This window comes from Quercus lobata, chromosome 1 (assembly GCF_001633185.2).
Source record: "Quercus lobata isolate SW786 chromosome 1, ValleyOak3.0 Primary Assembly, whole genome shotgun sequence".
Lineage (NCBI taxonomy): Eukaryota > Viridiplantae > Streptophyta > Magnoliopsida > Fagales > Fagaceae > Quercus > Quercus lobata.
In genome coordinates this window covers 32,087,239-32,110,171 of record NC_044904.1, presented here as the reverse complement: position 1 = coordinate 32,110,171, position 22,933 = coordinate 32,087,239, and the positions used below count along the sequence as shown (strand labels likewise).

At 36.1% G+C, this 22,933-nt stretch overlaps 1 protein-coding gene and 1 long non-coding RNA gene across 2 annotated transcripts; one reads left to right on the top strand and one right to left on the bottom strand.

Moving 5' to 3' along the window:
• Window positions 1–9,958: 9,958 nt before the first annotated feature.
• On the top strand, window positions 9,959–15,475 carry LOC115987002. Its single transcript, XM_031110443.1, has 5 exons — window positions 9,959–10,053; window positions 10,815–11,062; window positions 12,247–12,329; window positions 12,514–14,314; window positions 14,541–15,475. The coding sequence occupies exons 2-5, from the start codon at window positions 10,906–10,908 to the stop codon at window positions 15,224–15,226; spliced, it is 2,727 nt and encodes a 908-aa protein (XP_030966303.1). The 5' UTR covers window positions 9,959–10,053; window positions 10,815–10,905; the 3' UTR covers window positions 15,227–15,475.
• Window positions 15,201–17,405, bottom strand: LOC115987011. The gene is made up of 3 exons (XR_004090952.1): window positions 17,078–17,405; window positions 16,276–16,333; window positions 15,201–15,304 (listed from the first exon to the last, which is right to left on the bottom strand). It is a non-coding gene; the product is annotated as an uncharacterized LOC115987011 (long non-coding RNA).
• Between the last annotated feature and the right edge of the window lie 5,528 nt (window positions 17,406–22,933).

The following is a 22,933-nucleotide window of genomic DNA, read 5'->3' as shown; positions in this document are numbered from 1 at the left end:
GAGAGTCGCAATAAACGACCACACTTTCAGCTCCGGCGGCTTTGGCTAGGTCGATTCCTGCCGCCACCGCTTCGTATTCTGCTTCATTGTTGGTAATGGGGAAGTCGAGACGGACCATACATTCGATCTTGTCTCCTTCAGGTGATAGCAATACTATGCCGGCCCCTCCAATTCGCCGATTGGATGATCCGTCGGTGTAGATGCTCCACTGGGGGGGTTCTTCTGCCCCCTTGTCCTCGTCATGCGTAAACTCTACTATGAAGTCGGCTACAGCTTGTCCCTTAATGGCCACACGTGGACGGTACTTGATATCAAACTCGCTCAATTCTATTGCCCACAGCGTCAGTCGACCTGCGGCTTCAGGATTACTCAGTGCCCTTCGCAAGGGCTTGTCGGTCATTACGTTCACGGTATGGGCTTGAAAGTAGGGTTTGAGCTTACGAGCCGCCGTGACCAATGCAAAAGCGAGTTTCTCCATGGGTTAGTATCTTTCTTCAGCACCGCGGAGAGCCCGGCTGGCGTAGTATACAGGCTTTTGTGCATTATCCTCTTCTCTGATTAAGGCCGCGCTGACGGCGACAGAGGAAACGGCCAAGTAGAGGAAAAGTTCTTCACCAGATTGCGAGGGACTCAATAGGGGTGGTGAAGATAGGTATGCCTTTAATTCCTCAAACGCTTGCTGACACTCGTCCGTCCACTCGAAAGATTTCTTTAATGTGCGAAAGAAAGGCAAGCACTTGTCCGTTGCTCTCGACACAAATCTATTTAATGCCGCTATCCTGCCGTTAAGGCTTTGTATCTCCTTCACATTTCGCGGGGGGGCCATCTCTATTATGGCTCAGATTTTGTCCGGATTAGCCTCAATTCCTCTCTGGGAAACCATGAACCCTAGGAATTTGCCTGCCATTACGCCGAATGCGCACTTTCCCGGATTGAGTTTCATGTTGTAGGATCGGAGTGTACCGAATGTTTCCTTAAGGTCCTCCAGGTGGTCTTCCTCCTTCCGGCTCTTTACCAGCATGTCGTCGACATAGACTTGGACATTCCTCCCGATTTGCTGCGCGAACATCTTGTTCATTAGCCTCTGGTATGTTGCCCCCGCATTCTTCAGGCCAAATGGCATTACTTTGTAACAGAATAGTCCTTGGCTGGTTACGATCAAAGTCTTCTCCTGATTGGCCTCGTGCATGCGGATCTGGTTATAACCCGAGAAGGCGTCCATGAAGCTTAATAATTGGTGTTGAGCCGTCGAGTCTACTAGGACGTCGACCCTTGGGAGGGGGTAGCTATCTTTAGGGCACGCTTTGTTAAGATCGGTGAAATCCACGCACATCCGCCACTTGCCGCTCGCTTTCTTTACCATTACCACATTCGCCAGCCAATCGGGATAGTAGACTTCCCTGATGAAACTTGCCTCTTGGAGTTTGTGGACCTCTTTCGCTATTGCTTGGTCTCGTTCCAGTGCGAACACTCTCTTCTTTTGTCGGACGGGTGGAAATGAGGGCAATACATTCAATTTGTGTACCATGACCGAGGGATCTATTCCCGGCATATCGTCATGGCTCCAGGCGAACACATCCTTATTGCTCCTCAAGAAAGCTACGAGCTCTTGACGGATTGCGGGTTTGGCAAGCGTTCCGATCTTGGTGGTTCTGTCCGGATTGGAACTGTCGAGAGTTATCTCCTCCAGCCTCTCTGTGGGTTCTGCCATCGTTCGGTGCTCTTCTATGCTCAAGGCCTGGATTTGGTCTTGCATTTCCATCATAGCTATGTAGCATTCTCGTGCGGCAACTTGACTTCCGCGTAGCTCTCCTATCCCATACTCCGTTGGGAACTTGATCATTAGGTGGTAAGTTGATGTTACCGCCTTCCACGAGTTGAGCGTAGGTCGTCCAAGAATAGCATTGTAGGCGGACGAGCAATCGACCACCAAGAACGTCACGTTCCTGGTGATTTGTTGGGGGTAATCTCCTACCGTCACTGGTAACGTTACCTAGCCCAAAGGGAATACCCTACTCCCTCCGAAACCAACGAGCGGAGCATTTGTCGGTATCAGCTGCTCCCTGTCAATCCTCATTTGCTGGAATGCCGGATAGTACATGATATCGGCCGAGCTGCCGTTGTCGATCAACACTCGGTGCATGTTGTAGTCTCCTGTTCGCAGGCTGACGACGAGGGCATCGTCGTGTGGGTGGTGTAGGCGCCGTGCATCCTCTTCTGAGAACCAAAAAACAGGGCTTTCTCTTTTTGCTATCTTTGGCACTATGCCCGTCAGCTGGACATTCTGCACCATCCGAAGGTATGTTTTGCGAGCCTTTTTTGACGATCCGGCCGCAGCCGTTCCTCCGATTATCATTCTTATGTCCCCTAATGGGGGTCTTGGCCGCCCGTCTTCTCGGCGGGGATGTTGTTCTTGTGGGGGTTGATCTGTTCTTCCCTTGTTGACGAACTTCTGCAGCTTCCCTTGTCGGATAAGGGCTTCGATTTTTTGCTTCAAGTCATAGCAATCGGCCGTGTCGTGACCGTGGTCACGATGGAAGCGGCAATATTTGTCTCTGGACCTTTTGCTGGGATCACTCTTCAGCTTTCCTGGGAACGTCAGGGACCCTTCGTCCTTAATCTGCATTAGGACTTGGTCTATCGGCGCGGTTAACGGGGTGAAACTTGTGAACCTTCCGCCCGTGGGCTTTGGATGTCTGTCCTCCCTTCGGTCTCCCATCCTTCCCTTTTTCCGCCCCTGGTCCTGCCGGGGATCCTCTTGTCTGTCTCTTTTCTTGGGTCTATCTTCTCGGGCTAGTAGCGCGTCTTCGGCGTTCATATATTTGGTGGCCCTGTAAAGCACCTCCGACATGGTCTTAGGATCGTTTTTGTACAAGGAGAACAAAAACTTACCTCCCTTCAGCCCATTCGTGAATGCTGCTACCAATATTTTGTCGTCGGCCTCGTCGATCGAAAGCGCTTCCTTATTGAAGCGTGATATGTAGGCTCGCAACGTCTCCTCCTCTCGCTGCTTGATATTCATTAGACAAGCCGTGGATTTTCTATACCGATGTCCTCCGATGAAGTGCGTAGTAAATTGAGCACTCAGTTCCTTGAAGGTGCTGATGGAGTTGGGTGTTAGCCGACTGAACCAAATCCTTGCTGCGCCCTTTAGGGTTGTAGGAAAGGCCCTGCACATAATCGCGTCTGCCACTCCCTGAAGGTGCATCAGGGTCTTGAAGGTCTTTAGGTGATCTAGAGGGTCATTTACTCCGTCATAACTATCCATATTTGGCATTCGGAACTTATTCGGCAGGGGGAAGGAGTTGACGGATGTCGTGAATGGCGAGTCAGTCTGGTTGACGAGGTCGTCAAGATCACTTGACACTCGACCCTTGAGAGCGTTCATCATTACATCCATCTGTTCCTTCATCGCCTACATCTCCGCGATGAAGGATTGTGGAACCGTCTCCGTCGGGGAAGGGATGTTAATGTCCCGTCGCACTGGTCTGCTCGGGGCGTTACTCTCCTGTTGTCCGTCCTGATTTCTCCTCTCAGCGCTGGTCCCTTCTTGATCCTCTCCTTGGTTATTGACCGCCGCATTCTTTTGGTTCAGCTGCTCTTCTAGGTCGTGGTTTTGTTTGGTGAGGCGCTCCACGGCTGTGGCGAGCGTCCTGACCTGTTTCTCAAGGGCAGTCGTAGGGGCTTTTTCTTCTTGAACGTCGTTCATGGTTGCCATTGAGCGAGTGAGTACCATGTAACTCTTTTGTCTAGGAAGTGATCGAGTTTCCCACAGACGGCGCCAACTGATGACGTTGAAAATTGTCACCAATAGATCACACCGTACTCGCGACTCAAAGCGAACCTGCACGACAAGAACAATCGAAGAAAACCTTTAGGGAGCATCGGTGTGGTGCTGGCCTAACACTCTCCGAAGGTCAAGTCAGAATTCGTCGTTTTACTTTTTAGAGCGCAAGAGAGGGTCAATTAATCTTACCTCGATTTCCGAGAATGTCAGTCCTTTTATAGTGGTGGAGAGGTGGCTTTTCTTCTTGACCTCCAGATCTTTCCAATGTGGGACTCTGATACCAATTCTCCAAAATGTGGTGAGCAACGATTTCCCTTTTTGGATCTTAGTGTTTTTCTGGGCGATAGAGATTTCGAATCATGGGCCCATACTGCGTCTGTCAGCGATGGGCTTTCACAGCGCATGGGACCATCTTCACATAGGTCCAACAGTCCCAATCCGTCAGGCCCATTAAGGTAGGCCCAACAGGCTCTATATTTTATCATCTTCAGTAAGAAAAATAAGCTGAATAGTAAAATAAGCTGGCAAAAATAAGTTTGCCAAACGCACACTAAATATCAAACATTGTCAGGATATTTGATGCTTAGTTATGTCTTATCCGGATTACATTCTGAACTAATATAGAAGTGTTATGGTTTTTATTGAAAAAATTTTTAAGGCTTAGTCTATGGAGCAATATATAAATAATATTGCTTCAGATCAAGGTTTGTTGTGTGGTTTAGAGTAATAAATGCTACATTTTATATATTTTTCCTGCAAATAAGAAAATTATTGCAACTTTATAGATGTAGGCAAATTTTTTAATCACGTAATTTTTTTGTGTGATGTGATTGCTTTTATGTGTATTATTTTCTGCCTCCCACAGATGTGAAAATTCGAGTAAATTTCTAACAACCATGGTGTTAAAGTAGCCAATTGTCATTAATATATAGAAAAATCTAATTGTGTTTGTGTGCCCTTTTCGGTAGGTCCCCCAATAGGTAAATATCAAACATGGTGTTAAAGTAACAGTTCTTCATTAAAAATATTAGAAAATCTAATTGTGTTTGTGTGAACTGCAGTAAAAGGCAAAGACCAAAATTGCCGCTTTACAAACTATTCCATGGTTGACACAGTCAAGATAAATTTGGTCCATGGAATACTCTCGGTCCCAACGTTGATTAAGACCAAATGCATGCATTGGAAAAGCTGAAAACTACTCAATTTTGAGGACATGGATGAAAACAAAAGCAAAATGAACTCATCCAGTTGTTCAAGTCGAGTCAACAAACCGTCAATATCGTCATTGTCCAAATTCTAATTAAATTCTCAAGGCCCAATTTATGCACGGCAGCAAGGGAATTTTGAAATTTCGGGCATTTATACGAGTCAACTTTTGCATACACTCAAAACTCAAAAGGAAATTCAGCAAAAGAAAAAAAAAAAACTCAAAAGGGATTGATCGTGAATCATAATGAAATTGACAGGGATTTCTAGAACACCAGCAGATGATATTACACAATCACTTCATCATACTAAATTGAGAACCTACATTAGTCGAGCAGATTATCTATTTGAATCGCCCACTAATTTTCAGATTGTTCATAACCCCTAATTGGATTAATTAAAATATGAATTCATCTAATGAAAATTTTCAATTTACTGCTGCAATAATGAAATATTCCAAAGCATTTGCTTCTAAAAAAATTTGGACTAATTGTGCCACGGTTGAGTGTTTTTGTCCAACCGCTACATAGACACAATATAATCAAAGGTGGCCTTTGAGATCATTTGCTTTTGGTTTGATATGGTATCAATAGCAATAGCTATTTTTCCAATTTGTTAGTCCCAGATTATAAGTTCTCGTTGACCACAATACATAGGAACCAGACTATCTACTGTTTTTAACCTTGTTTGCATAGGTTTGTGTCCATATTTAAGTTTAATATTCCCAAGGCAGGTAGTTTGGGAGTCAATCCCTTGTTTCTGTAGATAAGCTTGAAGGTTCATGGTGAACTATTCTCCCCCATTTACTACAAAAATTATTGCTATTTGTGATGAAACTTTCCCAACGGCTACAAAAAGTTTTCGAAAAAACAAGCTTTTTCGAAGGCAAGTCTCTTCTGTTGGAAATTACTCGTCAGATATTAAAACATTTGTTACAGCAAAAAGAGTATGTCGGAAATGCTTATAATTTTTGTCGAAAATATGATTTGTTTTGGAGGAAGGTGTTCCTGCCACACTTTTTGTGACGAACTAAAAAAAATTTGTTGCTAATAAAGTATTATTTACGACAATTAAAGAAAAACCGTTGGAACTATTGACACTTGTGATGACTTTTTTCCGTTAGAAATAATTTTTATTTTATTTTATATGGTGATATTATTTATGACAAACATTCTTCTGTCATAAATAACAAAGAGGGTATTAGCGACAAATATACAACCATCGAAAATGGTCAAATTATTTGGAGGGAGAATTCCCGCCCTTGCTATTCATATTTGTGATGACATTTATCCATTGCAAGTATTTTAATTTTTTTTTTTCTAATTGAGTTTTTAATAGTGACGAACATTTTGACCATTACAAATAGTTATTTATTTTAAAGAAAAGAAGGTACTAGCGGTAGAATTGGATCTCTCGCAGTAAATACAAAATTTTGTACATTAAATATACACAATTTTTAAATTCCATACATTCATGGAACACAATTTTTTAAAAAATGTAAACAATTTCTATACATTCAATGATTGTACATAAGTCTGTACATTCAATATATAGATTTTTCTTAAAAAGTACACAATTTTGTACATTCAATATACATAGTTTTTTTAAAGAATGTACATAATTCTATATATTCATTGTACGCTTTCAATTATATATATTTAATCTACATAATTTTTCAAAAAATGTACACAATTCTGAATTATCAATGTAATTTTTTATATTCAATGTATACAATCTTTCAATTCTATATATTCATTGAATAAAATTTTTCAAAGAATGTAAAAAAAGTTTGTATATTCAATGTACACAATTTTGCAAAGAATGTATAGAGTTTTGTACATTCAATGTACATCATTTTTTAATTTATTACATGTAAGGACTCAATTTGTAACGACCCAAAATGATATTGGGTTCGCACGTAAAAAAGGCCCAAACAATATCATTTGTAGAGCGTGAGTTTGAAAGGCTAGGCCTTAGTCACCAGACGGTGGTTTGTCGTGGTGTTCATATAGAATTAAATCGTGTTCGCTCGAGGAGTCTTTCTCCTGGAGGCGGACTGGGAGGCTCTGGTTCTTGGCCATTTTTCTCAGCCCCCTTTCCGGATTGCTTGCTTCCCTTTTTATATTGGCCTGTATCCATTATCCTATGTCCATGTGTAGGGTTGGCTTTCCAAGACTGATACTTGTCCCATTAGCCCATACCCAAAGTGGTTGGGAGTGGCTGTAAAAGCTGAAGAGTATGGTCCTGTCAGGTGCAGAAAACTTTACTGCAGTACTGGCAGCCTTTTACTTGTACTGTTTCCGCACTGTGATCACTCTTCCTTTTAGGGGCATTTATGGCATGTCGAGCAGGAGCTCGTCCTCGGCCATTTCTTTAGGCCGTCCTCGACTCTCGTGGTGCGTCCTCGGCCCTGCATCTCTTCGACGCAGGCCTTGGGCCTTAACATGAAAGGGGCTGGGGTCACAAACTCTCTGGCCCCACACATAGTTTTCTGAAAAATGTACACAATTGTGTACATTTAGAAGGCGTTTGGATAGGAATTATAATTCCTGCATTTGCCTTTTAAAAAAAAAAAAAAAATCAATGCCTCTTGCACAGTGATTTCATTAATGAACAGTAACTGGAAAATATTTTTATTTTTTTTAGTTTTCAGTTTTTAGTTTTCAACGAAATAAGCGGTATCCAAACACATCTTTAATGTACCGATTTATTTATTTATTTATTTTTAAATCTTAACAATTATGTACATTCAAGGTACACAATTTTTCAAAAAAAATGTACCAATTCTATAAATTTAACGTACACAAATTTTCGATTATGTACATATAATATAGTCAAATTTTCAAAGAATGTACAAGTTCTCAATTCAGTACATTCAATGTACACAAATTTTCAATTATGTATATTCAATGCACACAATTTTGTATATTCAACATACACAATTTTTTAATTTTATACATTTAATATACATAGTCTTTCGAAGAATGTACATAATTCTGTATATTCAACGTACATAAAATTTCAATTATGTACATTCAATGTACACAATTTTGAAAAAATTGTATAAAATTTTGTATATTCATAGTACACAATTTTTCAAAGAATGTGCACAATTTTGTTAATTTAATGTACACAATTCTTTAATTCTGTACATTCAAGGGGCGTTTGGTTCACTTGATGTTACATTACACTTTAATGTTAGATTCTTGTAATCTTTGATCCATGAAATCACATTAAAGCATTATAAGATTATGACGTTTGATTCATTAATTACATTCCATCATAATCAAAGAATGTAACATTCCTATATACTTGATTCATAAACATTCTTAGGAACAACTAAAATTGATTTAAAATTGTCTTAACATATGAAATTGCCAAAATTATCCTTGAACCACAAAATACCCTTGGAAGATCCGAAATGACCAAATTACTCCTAAAACGTCAAAAATATCCTAAAACCTTTAAAATTACCAAAATATCTCTGAAACCTTGAATATGACCAAATTACTCATAAAACATAAAACATACCCTAAAACCTTTAAAATTATCAAAATATCTCTGAAACCTCTAAAATGACCAAAAATATCTCTAAACCACCAAAATGATCAAAATACTTGCAAAATCTCCAAAATGATCAAAATACCCTCCAAAACCTCTAAAATGACCAAACACCATCAAAATGACCGAAATACCCAAAAATTATGAAAATGACCAAGATACCCCAGGAACCTCTAAATAACAAAAAATACCTCGAAACTTTGAAACTGACTGAAAATACCCAAAACCTACACACATGCACAACTATTGGAAATGACAAATTTGGATCAAAGAAAGTGTTACAGTCTTTAGGTATACCCAATTTGTCTTAAAACATTTTGAATGATGACAATTTGAAGGTGTTGTATGATTGATTCCCTAGCTAGTGTCTTTGCATGAAAACATTGTTAAATGACTGGTTATCCCCCAAAAAAAACTTTTTTTTTTTTGGATAAAATCTAAAAAAAACTTAAATTTTTAGAAAATTGTGAATTTAATTATTTAACAATATAATTCTAACGCCTTTCCTCATGTGTGGGGTTTAAATGAGGGGTAGAGTGGAGAGTGGAGATAGAGATGAAATTTAGGACCTCCTATTCTGATATCATGTTAAATTATAAATTTACCCAAAAGCTTAAAGAAATAGTGAATTTAATTATTTTACCATATAATTGTAATAGACATAATGTCGAAATGTATAGGTATCTTGCAACTAAAAATTCTCCAACTAATGGACGCCATAGGTTGAAACTCTTTAAAAAAAAAAAAAATTCTCCAACCAATATAGTATTGTGAAAATGGAGCCGGTGAAAAATAATTCCAGGAGATCAAACCCATACTACCAGTCACTATACAACTAATAATTTTAACATTCTAAGCTAAGAAATAAGTTTAGTAGATAACCAACAATTACCAAGAATTAAATGTTACATTTTAACTACTAATTTGAATTCAGCAGTGTCAAGTGTTAACAACTTGACATCAGCAGCCCAACTTTACTCTTAAGTTTTCATATTATTATTTTTTTTTGGATAAGTTAAATTTTCATATTTTATGGTAGGTAATCTGCACTGAGATAAGCTGAGCTTGACCTTATTTTATATTGTGTTTGGTCATCTAACGTGGCCCTTACCTCACTTCAGAGACCTGGTATTTCATAGACTCGACTCTTAAGCTTTGAGAGTTTAGACCAAACTCAGTCAGAAACAGTAATATTGGACCAAGTTTGGCTGCTTGTGGCCACCAAAATAGCTTTGGCGCCTATTTCCTTTTCTGGCTCTTCTGTACTAACTACTATAATTAACGACCTTCTTGGCTTCTTCTACTACATCTTGTGTACGACAAAAACATAGCAATATACCTACTAATATCATATACCCCATTAGTTTACTTTACTAATCTTATTATTATCTATACCACTTATTATCTTATATATATATTGCTATCAGTCTCTTGCTTCACCTTCAAAGCCCGCCATATGACTGGAAACTTTTGCATGACTCGAGGAGCAGCCAAAGAAGGTTACAAATATTTTTCTTTTTCTGTTACTTCTTTTTGTTCCTTGAATTCACGTAATAAATAAGTTGAAGTAGTTAGTTTCTGTTATGGCTATTTTCGTTGCCTCATAGATTTTAGGTTTTTGAAACATTTATTAGCTGTATTAATTTTTTCTGTTATGTGTTCTGCAAGTCTTTTTTTTTTTTTTTTCCTATAGTTCCCTGACTATTCAAGTTGGATTCAATTTCTTGAATTACTATTCGGGTTTGATGCTGTTTTTTTTATTTTATTTTTTTTATAAGACTTCAAGGTTGCAGCCTTAATTGACATACATACTATGTTGATTAGTCTGCTTCTTTTTTTAGTCATCTTCTAGCTTTGGAGTTTATGTTAGACGTTTTTCATCTTCTAGTAGGCACATATGATTACGTTGCCTTTTGGTCAATCTCTTGTAGCTCCTACCAATTTGATTACTTCCAGATGTCAATTTGTGTTTTATGGAATTTTCGAAACAGTTGCCTAAAAACAGATTATAAAATGAATGAAAAATGAAAATTTAGAGGCTATAGCTTTTATAGACGATTGGACATAACTATTTTGGTCTTTGGTTTGGTGGAGCTGGAATTTCATATTTGAAAAAGTCAGAATATTTTTTGAAGTCCTGGATTTCCAACTCATTTACTTGGTTCTTGATATTTCATGTTAATGAAGGATACGGATTGAGAATCTTTTGAGGTATAATTTTTAGGTAATTAGTATTTTTTTTTTTTTAATGTTATAACAGGTTTGTGCAAGATAGTTTCCCTAGTAGCTGAAACCAATTGTTGCTGAAGTGGGTTTCAGAACTGAAAGGACCACTTTCTTTTGTCTTGAACATGGGAAAGCACTTGGGGGACAACATCTCCGGATTTCAATTTGGGGAAAGTCATCCAAGCTGCATGTGGGGCATACTCCATATTCTTGACTACCACCGTTGGCACAATGTCAAAAAGATACTTCCACACAAAAAGCAAAGAGGAAGGCAAACCAGAAGTGAGTAAATCTCAATTTTCTGCAGCAAGCATCTCTTCCACTCTATACCATGTTACTTGTTCCATCAATCTTAGCATCTCCACTAAAGAAACATGGAAGTTGCATAGTGGTGGTGTCTTTACCTACTTTTTACAACAACTATCAAGAAATAAAGGATTACATGAACCAAATGGAATTTCTAAAATCACTAATAGAAGGTCTACAGGACCATCATAGGTACTGTTTTGCATAGTTGTTTTAGCCAACTGATTGGTGCCGAAACCCCATATAAACTAATCTATATATCGATATATACTTTGAATTAGATACTACATAGAACTATGGCTTTTTTATGAAAAAAGGAATTTGATATAGCTAATTGAGATTGGCTTACGCATAAATCTTGTTACAGCATGCGTTTGCAACCGTATTTTGATAAACAGCATGTGTTTGCAATCTAGGTGGAGTTGAAGTGTGAGTCCATGATTTAAAATCTTGTTTATGGTTGAACAATTGAACTGTTTAGTATATATCTATAGTGAAATCAGAAATATGTTGGGTAAATTTTAATATATGTAAAATTGAATGCAATAATCAAATATTATTCTGAGGCATTAAAGGAGATGGTAGTAAATATGTTGGATTCTCAATTGAATGGATAGTGTGAACCTTGTACCACTGCTAGAGCTTTCTGGCTAGAAGTTTTTGGTTCTGGTACACAAGAAAAAGATGTGAAGTATCTGCTGCCATAATTTACTTTGAAGTTGTTTTCAAGCCACCTATGTTTGGAAAACATTTTGCTTTTAGAGTAGTATAACGAATTGCATGTGCTCTATCTGTAGTACCTAGCTTGCTGCTAAAGCAATCCTTTCAGATCCCCTATTTAGCTATGGATTTTCTGGACTTATACGCCAGATGTGTTCCATGCTTTCACCTAGATAATTGAAACCATGAGTCATAAACCACTTGATAATTAAATTCTATTCTGAAGAAGCTTGTTGAGGTTCTTCTTACCCCCGAAGACTCTGAAAAGTAGGATGGTAGCTACCATCAGTTTGGTTCAAGAGTGGCGTAAGTAACCCTCGTTAGGAGTGGATTTTGTCTTTCACTTAGCAATTGTCCTCTTTATCATACATATAATTTTTGGTGTTTGTGTCCATTCCTGTTTTTTTTCGCGCTTTAAAAGTTTTATTCATTGTTTGTAGGTAAAAAAAGTCCAAGAAAAATAATAAATACGCGCGATATTGAAGTACAGGGATTTGTAGCTTCTGAAGCAGAACCCTTCCCGGTAAGTTCACGCTGTACATTAACTTACCATAGAATTTGACAGGTGCGAACTGTGATCTGAAATATTGTTAATGATGTGGTCATCAATATTTTGAGGACTTGTTGATCTTTATTGTATATGCAAAATGTTTCTTTTGAATAAAATGAAAGATAAACTGACAGTAACTGTGTGAAACATACATCAGATTGAGCAGCGTGGTACAAAAATTAGCCCCACCAACAACAAAAGATCAGGGAAAGCTCCTATCAAAGAATTAATTGCTAAAGAGATGTCTAAGGAAGATAACCGCAGATACAGGAATTTAAGCTTTGCTGCACGATCATGGTTGCGGCGAATTTTTCCGATCCATCACTTAGAGCCTTCAGACAATTCTCTTGATGAAATACACATTGATGGGAAAAATACAATTGGTCTCCTTCCACATAGTGCTGACATTTCTGCTACCAGATTCCAGTATTCATCTCCTCCAAAGACCCCAGAGGAGCTAGTTACATGCAATAAAAAGTTCACAGAGCACAGTACCTTAAATGATGTTGACTACTTGGGGCATAAGCAGTTGGCTGTGAGGCATGCACATTTTCCTGAAAAATATGATGAAAGAATGCAAACCTCGGCAAACCAAAAGCTGATGGAATCTAATCAGCCCAGCAGAGACATTTCCAATAACCAGTTTAACGAGTATTTTGATGTTCTGGAGATACTCAAGGTTAACCAGGAATCATTTATCAAGATTCTACAAGAAACAAACATTGGTATGAAGCACTTGAGTCTGCAGACTTCCAATACCAAAGCAAGATTAACCAAGTCTGGATCATTTCCTGTAGCCAATCCATCATCAACAAAAAATATTAGGCCTAGTACACTCAAGCACAAGCAAAATGAAAGTAGGTATTTTCCAAGAGGAGAAAAATTTCTTGCTGCTTCTTTAGAATCACAGTCTGGTGCATCCAAGTCTCAGAAGGAATATCAATTGCAGTCAATACTGTTTATGGCTGACAATAATAGTGCAGTCAGTGCCATAAGACAAGAAACAGACCTTTCTTCTTTAGAATCATCACAGGGCTTAAGTAACCAAGGGTGGAATCAACGGGTTATTAATCGTTTCAAAGAAATTAAGCAGAAAATAATGCATGCACTTAAGGAGAATAGAAAAGAAAGTAACCACTCATTTATGGAAGCACTCCTTGAAAGTGCTCCTTCTGGATGTCAGATTTCCAGTGATGGAAAACAAAGTTCAGAGATTTCCACGCACCAAGATGGTATAGACAACCCTAGAAGTTATGAGGCTAATGGTCCTGCTTTTGATCCCAGCAGGGGAAGACTAGACCACATGCGAAGAACATCCTCTCTGAATGAGTCTCTCAATAGATACACTGAGTTGTTTGAGCGTAGTTTTGGCAGAGAGGCCAAGTGGCATCACTCTAAGAGCCTAAAATTGACAAATGAAGTTAAGGTTCCATCAAGCGGGCATCCTCCAAAGTCATTCATAAGGGGACTTTCTTTGCCTGATCTTGATTCTTTGTGTACCTTTCTAAATGAGGCATCTGGTAATGCTCAAACTTTAGTGATGCCAGGAAGGACTATTGCAGATTGCAGTACAATGGCTGAAAGTAAAAATCATAGTGAACCAAAGTCAGTCAGCACTTCACTTGAAGCACATACATCTAAACCATTACATGATGCCGCAGAGAGTAAATTTCTGAAAGATGTGATTGGAGTAAGTGACAGCAGTTGGAATATCAAATCTTCGGCTGATTTAATTGCAGGGAAAAATTATGAGGGAATAAATGAGATTGATGATCCTAGCGAGTTAGCAACTGAGGAAAGCAGTCTTCACCAAGATCAGAAGATTGGTTTGACAATGAACCTCAGCAGTGAGCTTGCACATCCTTGTACAGAGCTGAGAGAACCGGGTCTAGTTTCGGATCTAAAAACTATCTTTCCAGATGATAAAAACAGCATTCCAGAGCCTCCAATGTATGAAGGTATTCATACATACCTCTTACCAATGCAATTTTTTGAGGCTTGCAAAACTTCTTGCTTAATATAATGGCATTCAAAATAAGACCATACTAATTATCAAAATCAAAATTAATTTTTATATATGTCCCCCAACAACCAGTTTATATTGCATTGTCTTTTCTCATTGAAATATAATTCATTTTTGATAATCAAATTTACTTTTACTGATTGTTTGGCTGGCTGTTGCAGGTCCAGGGTTAAATCCTAGGAGCGCTCAAACAGATGAGACATATACTTCTGTTGACCAAAAAATCAGGCCCATCACAGATTCTTCACCAACCTTCTGCAGCTCAGTAAACCCTGAGGATACTGAAAATGCAAATAACAATGTTGACAATCACTTCCTACACATTGATTTGGATAAAATGGATGAGGCTGACTTCAACTATGTGAGAGACGTTCTTGAGCTGTCAGGCTTCATCAATAATGAGTGCCTTGGAGGATGGTACTCACTAGACCAGCCACTAGATCCTTCTTTGTTCAAGGAATTGGAGAATTGCTTACACCCTGAACTTGAAAGCTATGGAGAGAATGTTAGTGGCAATTGTGATCACCAGCTTCTATATGATTTAATAAATGACACACTTCTTGAGATCTATGAGAGATCATTCACCTACTTCCCAAGATCCTTCTCCTTTAATTGCCACATTCGTTCAATGCCTAAAGGGAACTACCTTCTAGAGGAGGTTTGGGCAAAAGTTAGTTCGTACTTGATCTTGAGGCCAGAGTTGGACCAGTCATTGGATGATGTTGTGGCTCGAGACATGGCAAAGGGTGATGGTTGGATGAACCTCCAATTTGATAATGAGTGTGTGGCGCTTGAGCTAGAGGAATTCATTTTCGATGAACTCTTGGAAGAATTTATGTGCTCTTGAGATTGTTGAGGCAGTAGCAAGGTCTTTAACTTAGCTGTGGCCTTACACACAATTTTGTTTGCAGTGCATTGTATATACCTAAATTTCTTCCATTAAACCAGTGTTAGTGAATGTGCTTGGTTTATTTTAAGACTTCATTCTATTAGGTGATGCTATAATTTAGTACATGTTATAAAATGTTAAAGGAGACTAACCTAATAGTGATGACTTTAAAGTGAAGTATATAACAATTCCCTTTTTTATGTTTCACTATGAAAAGCCTTAATGTTTAATGGGTGTATATTACAAAAATTTAGAATAACAAAAGCAATCTTTTTGTGTTGTAAATATGTCCCCATTAGAAATTGGGATGCCATCCTTCCATCACGAGTGTAAACAAAAAAGAAAGAAAATTAAATTGTGGCAAATTGGATGCAGCTGACAATCACAGATAAGATAATCCTGAATTGAAGCTAATGTGAAACAAATACAAGTATGCAGATAAAGCATGACAAGGTATAATGTTAAGACAAATAGTAAGGACTCTTGACTTGAGTCTTGATAGCATTTTGAGGAGAAAATTGCAAATCATTCAGAGGTCACTGTCACTTATGCTAGATCTGAAAATAATATAGCATTGATATCAAAAAAGAAATTCCAAGAGTTCTCATCTTCGCATTTACATATGCCTAAATTTCTTTCTTTCTTTTTTCCAATAACAAAGTTGAGCTAGTTTTCATTAGCTTAAACTTGAATTCATGAGAAAAACTTTTAAGACATCTTACATCAATTTGAAAACTCAGTGTCCATTAATAAATTGGCATTCCTATTATCCTAAAAGAGGATGATTACCATTCAAAACCTAGAATAATAAATTCAACTTATGCTAACAACATTTCTTATTTTAATTTAGTTAGTTGCTTCCCTATGTATCTCTTGCACAATCAGTCTCCATTGTGGCAATTTCTCTAAAATTAGGTTAGACTCAATTTTCAATGCTTTTAAACATAAGTGATAAGACAGTATAAATTTTGGTTTTAAAAAACTACAAATTGGGAGTGAGAACATACCTACTCAAGTCATGTATAGCAATTCCAATTCAGATAGCTTGAAGTAATGGCCCATATCCTAAATAATGAAGCAATCAAATAAATTTAATCAAACTTAGTGTCTATAGCTTATATTAAACAATGAGGTAAAACTTGGTTTTTAAAAGCTGTATATAAGATAAATGTGGGTTTTTAAAAATTTGTACTTTAAAAAGTGCATTGTTAAAAATGCCAGACCAAACTTGTTCTTATTATTGTTTGTTATCCAATAGCCAAAAGAATATCTATAAGTTGCTATATTGTGGAGAACATGAAGATTTTCATATCGCATACAGTAAGAGCAAAAATAGGTTATGAAAAAATGGCAAAAATAGTGGTTATTCAACAAACCTTATCTATATATGCAGCCGTAAGAGCATCACAAAGTCAAACTAATGCAATGTATATGTTTTGCAGCTCTTAAGAATCCTTTCCCAAACTTTATTAAAAATAAAAATAAAAATTTCCCTAATATACATTTATATATATATATATATATATTCAACTAATTGTAAAAGAATGAAAATTAGTTTAAAACTGATAAAGAAATATTGTAGTTTGCTTATGCTAATTGTATCAATAGTTGTCCTAGCAGGCCACTGTACAATAAAAGTTGACCAAAAAGAATCATACAATTAAAGCTTTACTAAGTATTATATGTCATAGCTCTTTGAAATGAAAATAACAGGAATTGAGTGTCTTCCATAGTCGGTTAGTGAACAAAATGGTTCAACCTACCAAATTACTTGACCAAACCACAAAGATTTTGAATGTAAAAACTTACCACTCAAAGTTATCTGCCCATATACGACGCTTAGTACCCATAGTTGAAGAAAGAACCTTTGGTTAACACCATAATTTAAAGAGGACAACTGGACGAGCAAACTTTGCCAAAGATTGCACAAGTACTTCAGCATTTGTATCTGAACATAACAACTCAGCCAGAAAAAAGAAAAGAAAGAAATAAACTGGACATATCATATATAATCAAAAGCGTTGGATCATGCACAGAAGTGAATTCACTAACTTGGAAGAAATTTGAAAAGTACACACACCATGATATACATGTTGTACATTGCGAGAAGTATATATCAAGGGCAGAACAAGAGGAAATTACCATATACACATTATATCAATCATATGCAATAATATAGATCTTTGAGATTTTTTTTGCCACATTACAGCTAGATAATATCTTAAAGAAATAGTAGAGACAAAGAAAATCAAATTAACCATACAAAATATACACAAAACTATTTTTGATAAGATAACCTTTCAGGTTTTTAGTTTCAACCAAGCCAAAGTTACTATTGACATTAAGATCTCAAATTATATTTTTTTTTAAATAATTATTGACTTATTTTTTAGACTTTAAAAAGTATGACATTGCAAACATACATTTGAAACAAATTAGAACCTTCAAAAGCTTATGGCCATAGTTTTAAAAACCGAACTGTTCAAAGAACCGGAAAAGGGAGAGATTCAAGGTTTTTGAGGTTAGATTGGGATTCAACCATAGATCAAACCATGATGATGTCCTAATTAATTAATATACAAATAAAGATATTAAATTTGCAAAAATGAGCAAAGTTGACTATCTAAAGAAATTTAAACAAATTTCAAATGAATTTTCACAATTTTTACTCTAAAATAAGATAATTTTCAAAATGAAATTCATAAATAGCATATTCACTTGTAGTTTATCAATAAATGACACAACAATGGTAGTTGCCTCATTGGTCACAATGCGTGACAAAAATCTAATGGTGTTGGGGGGTCTGAATTTCGATACCCCCGCCTTCCAAAGTTTTACAAAAAAGCACGCCATTGAACCAGCCACATTGAGAATGGTTCAGTTGTTAGCCAGTTCGACCGGTGGAACCAGCCGCATTGAGAATGGTTCAGTTGTTAGCCAGTTCAACCGGTGGTTCATGTGGTTCGCTGGCATTATTTAAAATGCATGGTTATCCAAATTAAAAAACTGGATTAACCTTTGGTTCACGGTTAACCCAGTTGGACCAGGCAATCTAGTCCAATTTTGGAAACCATACTTATTGCTCATAATCCATTAACTATATATACCTCAAATCTTTAGAGCACACACAATGGAGGCCAATTCCCTGAAGCTCAATTTGAACACTATCTAGGTACAATTTAGATCTATTCCAAATTTCACCATCCCTCCCAATACACATCCAAAGAAAAAGCATAGAATTATAATATCACCTCCAAGTTTCAATAAAGTAATTTTATATCCTTGAGTAAGATGGAACACATCCTAATTTATAGTAACAAACATGAATAAGAATGTAAAGACAAGCAAGGAAAAGGGTAAATAATACTTTCCGAATGATTGAATAAGCAAAAATACATGGCCCCAACCAAGCCATTCTTATGTAAACTAATCACAAATAGCACCCTAAAATAAATAAATAAAATTCATATCCAAAGAAGGATTCAATTTTCATTAGATCATCCATGGTAATATATCCTAACCTACAAAATCTATAAAACTCATCTGGTTAACACCAACCACTTCATCCTCTTTTAAAAAGGACAATGCAGCCACTGAATCCATATATAAGTAGCTATACTTACCTTTCCACAAATTATTTCAGAGAAAGGGTTTGACATTTTTTTGGAACCTGCATCAAATGAACAAGAGGAAAAAAAAAAAAAAAAAAGGAGAAAGAAGATGACCAAATTATGAAGCAAAAAGCAAGTAGTGCCTTACGGCTTTTCATTACATAACAATAGTAATATGTATTTCCAAAACTACCTTCTTGTTAATATTTGTACAATAAATAGTTCTTGAGCGCATTTCACATTTATCTTCGGGCAAAAAAACATAATAACCATAAAAAGCCATGAAACATAAAAGAAATACAAAATCAGTACAGTCCCGAATAAATAAATTCATTCATTTATTTTTTTGATAGGTAAATTCATTTATCATTCAAAGAGAGCTAAAACAATCCAACATTACTATGGTCCGTACCCTTGGCAAATACATTGGATCAACAATTTTGGATGGCTGCGCCCACCAAACAGATTAAACATAGCTTCTTAACCCTCTGCAAACTTATTCCTACTGATTTGAAAAAAAAAAAAAAAAAAAAACCAATGTTTATGATTTAACAAAATTAGTCAATTATTATGTTGGAATAATTTATCTACTCACATAGTTGTCATATAAAATCAGTTTGTACTGGAAAAAATCATCAACATCCCACAATTCACCAAAATATAAAGAAAAGAAAAGAGACAAAGAACATTGATACCCATATTTGGCCACTTGGAAAGACATCTTCATCCACTTAGTCATCGTCTACATCACTATCATTGCCAACTTTTCAGTCAATTGATTCATTCTCATCATCTACAACTTGGAGATCAACTACATGAATCAAGAAGGGTTGTGTTCTAAGAGAAAAAATTAACTTGATGGAAGAAAAAAGGAGAGAATCCACTGGGGAAAGTAGACAAAATATGCTCTCAATCAAGAAAAAGAATGACAACAACATCAAGATCAGACTTATGCTCTCTCTCTATCCCCAAACTGTCTACAGAAGGAAGATTTTTTTACCTCACCAAAACATTGAGTTTTTGATAACTGACTCTTCCCCCCCCCCCCCCCTTCTCTCTCTCTCTCTCTCTCTCTCTCTCTCTTTCTCTCACTGAAATACAAGTGTTAATAATACTGATTTCAGGAATTTATAAATTCACCTATTTAAATTAACTAAAAATTTCCCTACATTGAACAAAATAAACTAACATTTAGATAATCTGAATAAACTATTATTATTTTTAGATAATCTCCAAAAAAAAAAAAATTATATACGTCTAACAAAAGAAATATAATAGCAAGTACCAATACAATTGAGGGAAAAAAAAGAAGAAGAGAAAAACAAAAGAATTTCATGTAAACAATATCAATGTACAAGGTCAACTATCTATTTGAGAAAATGAAAACTTTGAAGTTTGAATCCAAACCATGAAGATCAATGCAACAAAAACCCACGAATCTAAAACAGAACCTGAAGCTTCAATAAAGCAACTTTAAGTCTTGATAAAATCAAAACAGACCCCCTAAAATCCAAGATTCAAAAATGAGGACTTCAAATTTGGACTATGAATATCAATGCAGCAAAAAAGTGAAATCTCAAATAGAACACAAACTTTAAATCAAGTAGATTTATATCAAGGAAAAATAAAAAAAGACCCACCAAAATAAATTGTGAGAAAATCTGAGCATTTGAGCAACTGTGTTTAGAATCACCTAATAGAAAAGAAAGAAGGAAACAACTATGCTAACCTAAGCTTCTACTCACTTCACTCTTTATGGCCATAACCTAAGCTTTGTTATTAATTTCCTAATGATGGATTTGTATCTTTAATATCTATACAGATCGAAAGTAAAACCCCATAACTTCAAAAGCTATCTATCTTGCTTCATAGAATTGCAAATTAATTCATCTCAAGGTTAGTTTTAAACTGAGATAAGGTAACCATAACACATCAAATGATCCACATTAATAATTTTTAAGAAGAAAAGGAAAAATTACACCTAGAATGACAAATGCTGTTGTTTTTGTTATCTAAAGTGGTGGTGCCTCCTTTTATGTCATAAATTTTATAAAGAAAGTAATCATTTGGATAATCTGGGCATTCTCGAATTTTTTTATGAACAAAATTTATAAGTGAATTTGATATCAAGTTAGTTACTGGTTATACTATAAATTTCAATGAAGTATTACTGTAGCAAAGCTCTAAAGACAATTTATTTGATAGGAAAAAAGAGAGGAGCAAACTAAATTGTCTTTAGAGCTTTGCTACAGTAATATTTTATAGAATTTAATTTTCCCATTTCTAAATGTTCAAATACATTTAAAATCCATATACTAAATGTACAAGTCCCACAATAACCAAACCAAACCAACAAGGCCATATGCTTCTATGCAGCTGCACCATACTATGAAAAATGGTTCAATGACATCCTCATGGAGAGGCATTACTACTCCCATTATCTTCTCTGCGGTACTGAAACAATTAAACAAACAAAACAGTTGTTTTACTAGGAAGAAAAGAAATACTACCAAAAAACATCTCTGAATCCATTGTGCTAACTGCTAACCTAAGCTTCCATTCACTCACACCACTCTTTATAGCCATCACCACCAAATGCTCATTTAAACTCACTCCCCAAGTAAGCATTAATTGATTTTATTCTGTCAACACTTACCAACCTATAATAACTTCCTAATGGCAGATTCTTATATTGTCATATTGTACATCCCCCTCAATTGTAACTCATGTCAACACAGATTAACAGAGACATTGAATCTTCCATTTTCTTGCCAATGGCACCACCAACCAAGATCTCCTGAATCTGATTGACTCCTTTCACATCCAGAAAATGTAAAAAAATGGCAGATTCATTCACATTAATTGTTATGGGCATTCTTGCATATAACTGATCTCTAGATGCAGGAAATATGCCTGTGAATAATGATTCTCTATTAAGCTTCCCAACAAGCTAGTAGACCAAAGGTACAGCAGCAAATTTGATGAGCTAATTTCTATTAAATCAGAGCCTATCATTCCTTCTTCAGAATGATATGTAGAGTCCAGTGTTTCCCAAGAAACCATAGCTTTTGACTCCAGTGTCAATCATGTTATCTAGAACTCTTTTCCTAGAAAATGATACTTGTGTTTGAACTTTGAACACAAGTACACAGCATACTAACATATATATGTGGTTTGCTTGTGGAACTTTTTTCGCCAAAATTGATGACAGCATCTTGTAGGGCTGGTTTTCTAGGTATATTATGTGCCATATTTCAGCATTTGATGCATTAGGATTTGGTATTTAATTGACCTTTTTGGAATGTCTAGGAAGCAAGGACACGGACATGGGTATCAGTACGGATACAACACAGTGATATTGCAATTTTTAAAAAATTAGGATATGACACGGCAGAGATACACATATTAATTAATAATTAAATATATTTTAAAATATTGTCAAACATTTATTTTGCATATAATGTTAAACATTTATCAATTTAAGAGCAATAATAGATGATAAAGTGAATTCATGACTAATAAATGATGTTTAGAATTTAGCATACAAACCAAGAATAAGATCCAAAAGAGTAAATAAAAGATAACTAGATAAGTGTTTCAAGATTGAAACTAAAAAGAAATAAAGATAAGTGTCCTAGCTGTGTCGTGCAATTTTTATTACTATTAATTAAAAAAAAAAAAAAAAAAAAGGAAACAGCTAGGACACACGTTTAGAAGTGTCCCAGATGTGTCCCTTGTCCAACACAGTTACACGGGCATTACACCACAAATGAAGTGTATGTGCTTCCTAGGGAGGCATCAAGGTGCTTTAATTCACAATGCATTAAATTTAAAAATTCATGTAAAAAAACCTAAAAAATCATTAATCTATTCTCTCGAATGGTTTAGAAAAATCAAAAAGTTCATAACTAATGTAGAAAAATTAGTGCCATTTATAAAGAACTTGCACAACTAACCCATTATAGGCAGACAATTATCCTTTGATATGAAATATTTTTAATATTCTATTTACATTTACAAGAAAAAAGAGAAAAAAAGATAACATTACCATTCG

What these genes read in the sequence shown, in the direction of transcription:
- LOC115987002 (XM_031110443.1), top strand. Translation starts at nt 10,906, where the DNA reads ATGGGAAAGCACTTGGGGGACAACATCTCCGGATTTCAATTTGGGGAA. An exon ending in AAGAGGAAGGCAAACCAGAA is followed by an intron (nt 11,063 to 12,246) that starts GTGAGTAAATCT and finishes CATTGTTTGTAG; the next exon opens with GTAAAAAAAGTCCAAGAAAA. An exon ending in AGAGCCTCCAATGTATGAAG is followed by an intron (nt 14,315 to 14,540) that starts GTATTCATACAT and finishes TGGCTGTTGCAG; the next exon opens with GTCCAGGGTTAAATCCTAGG.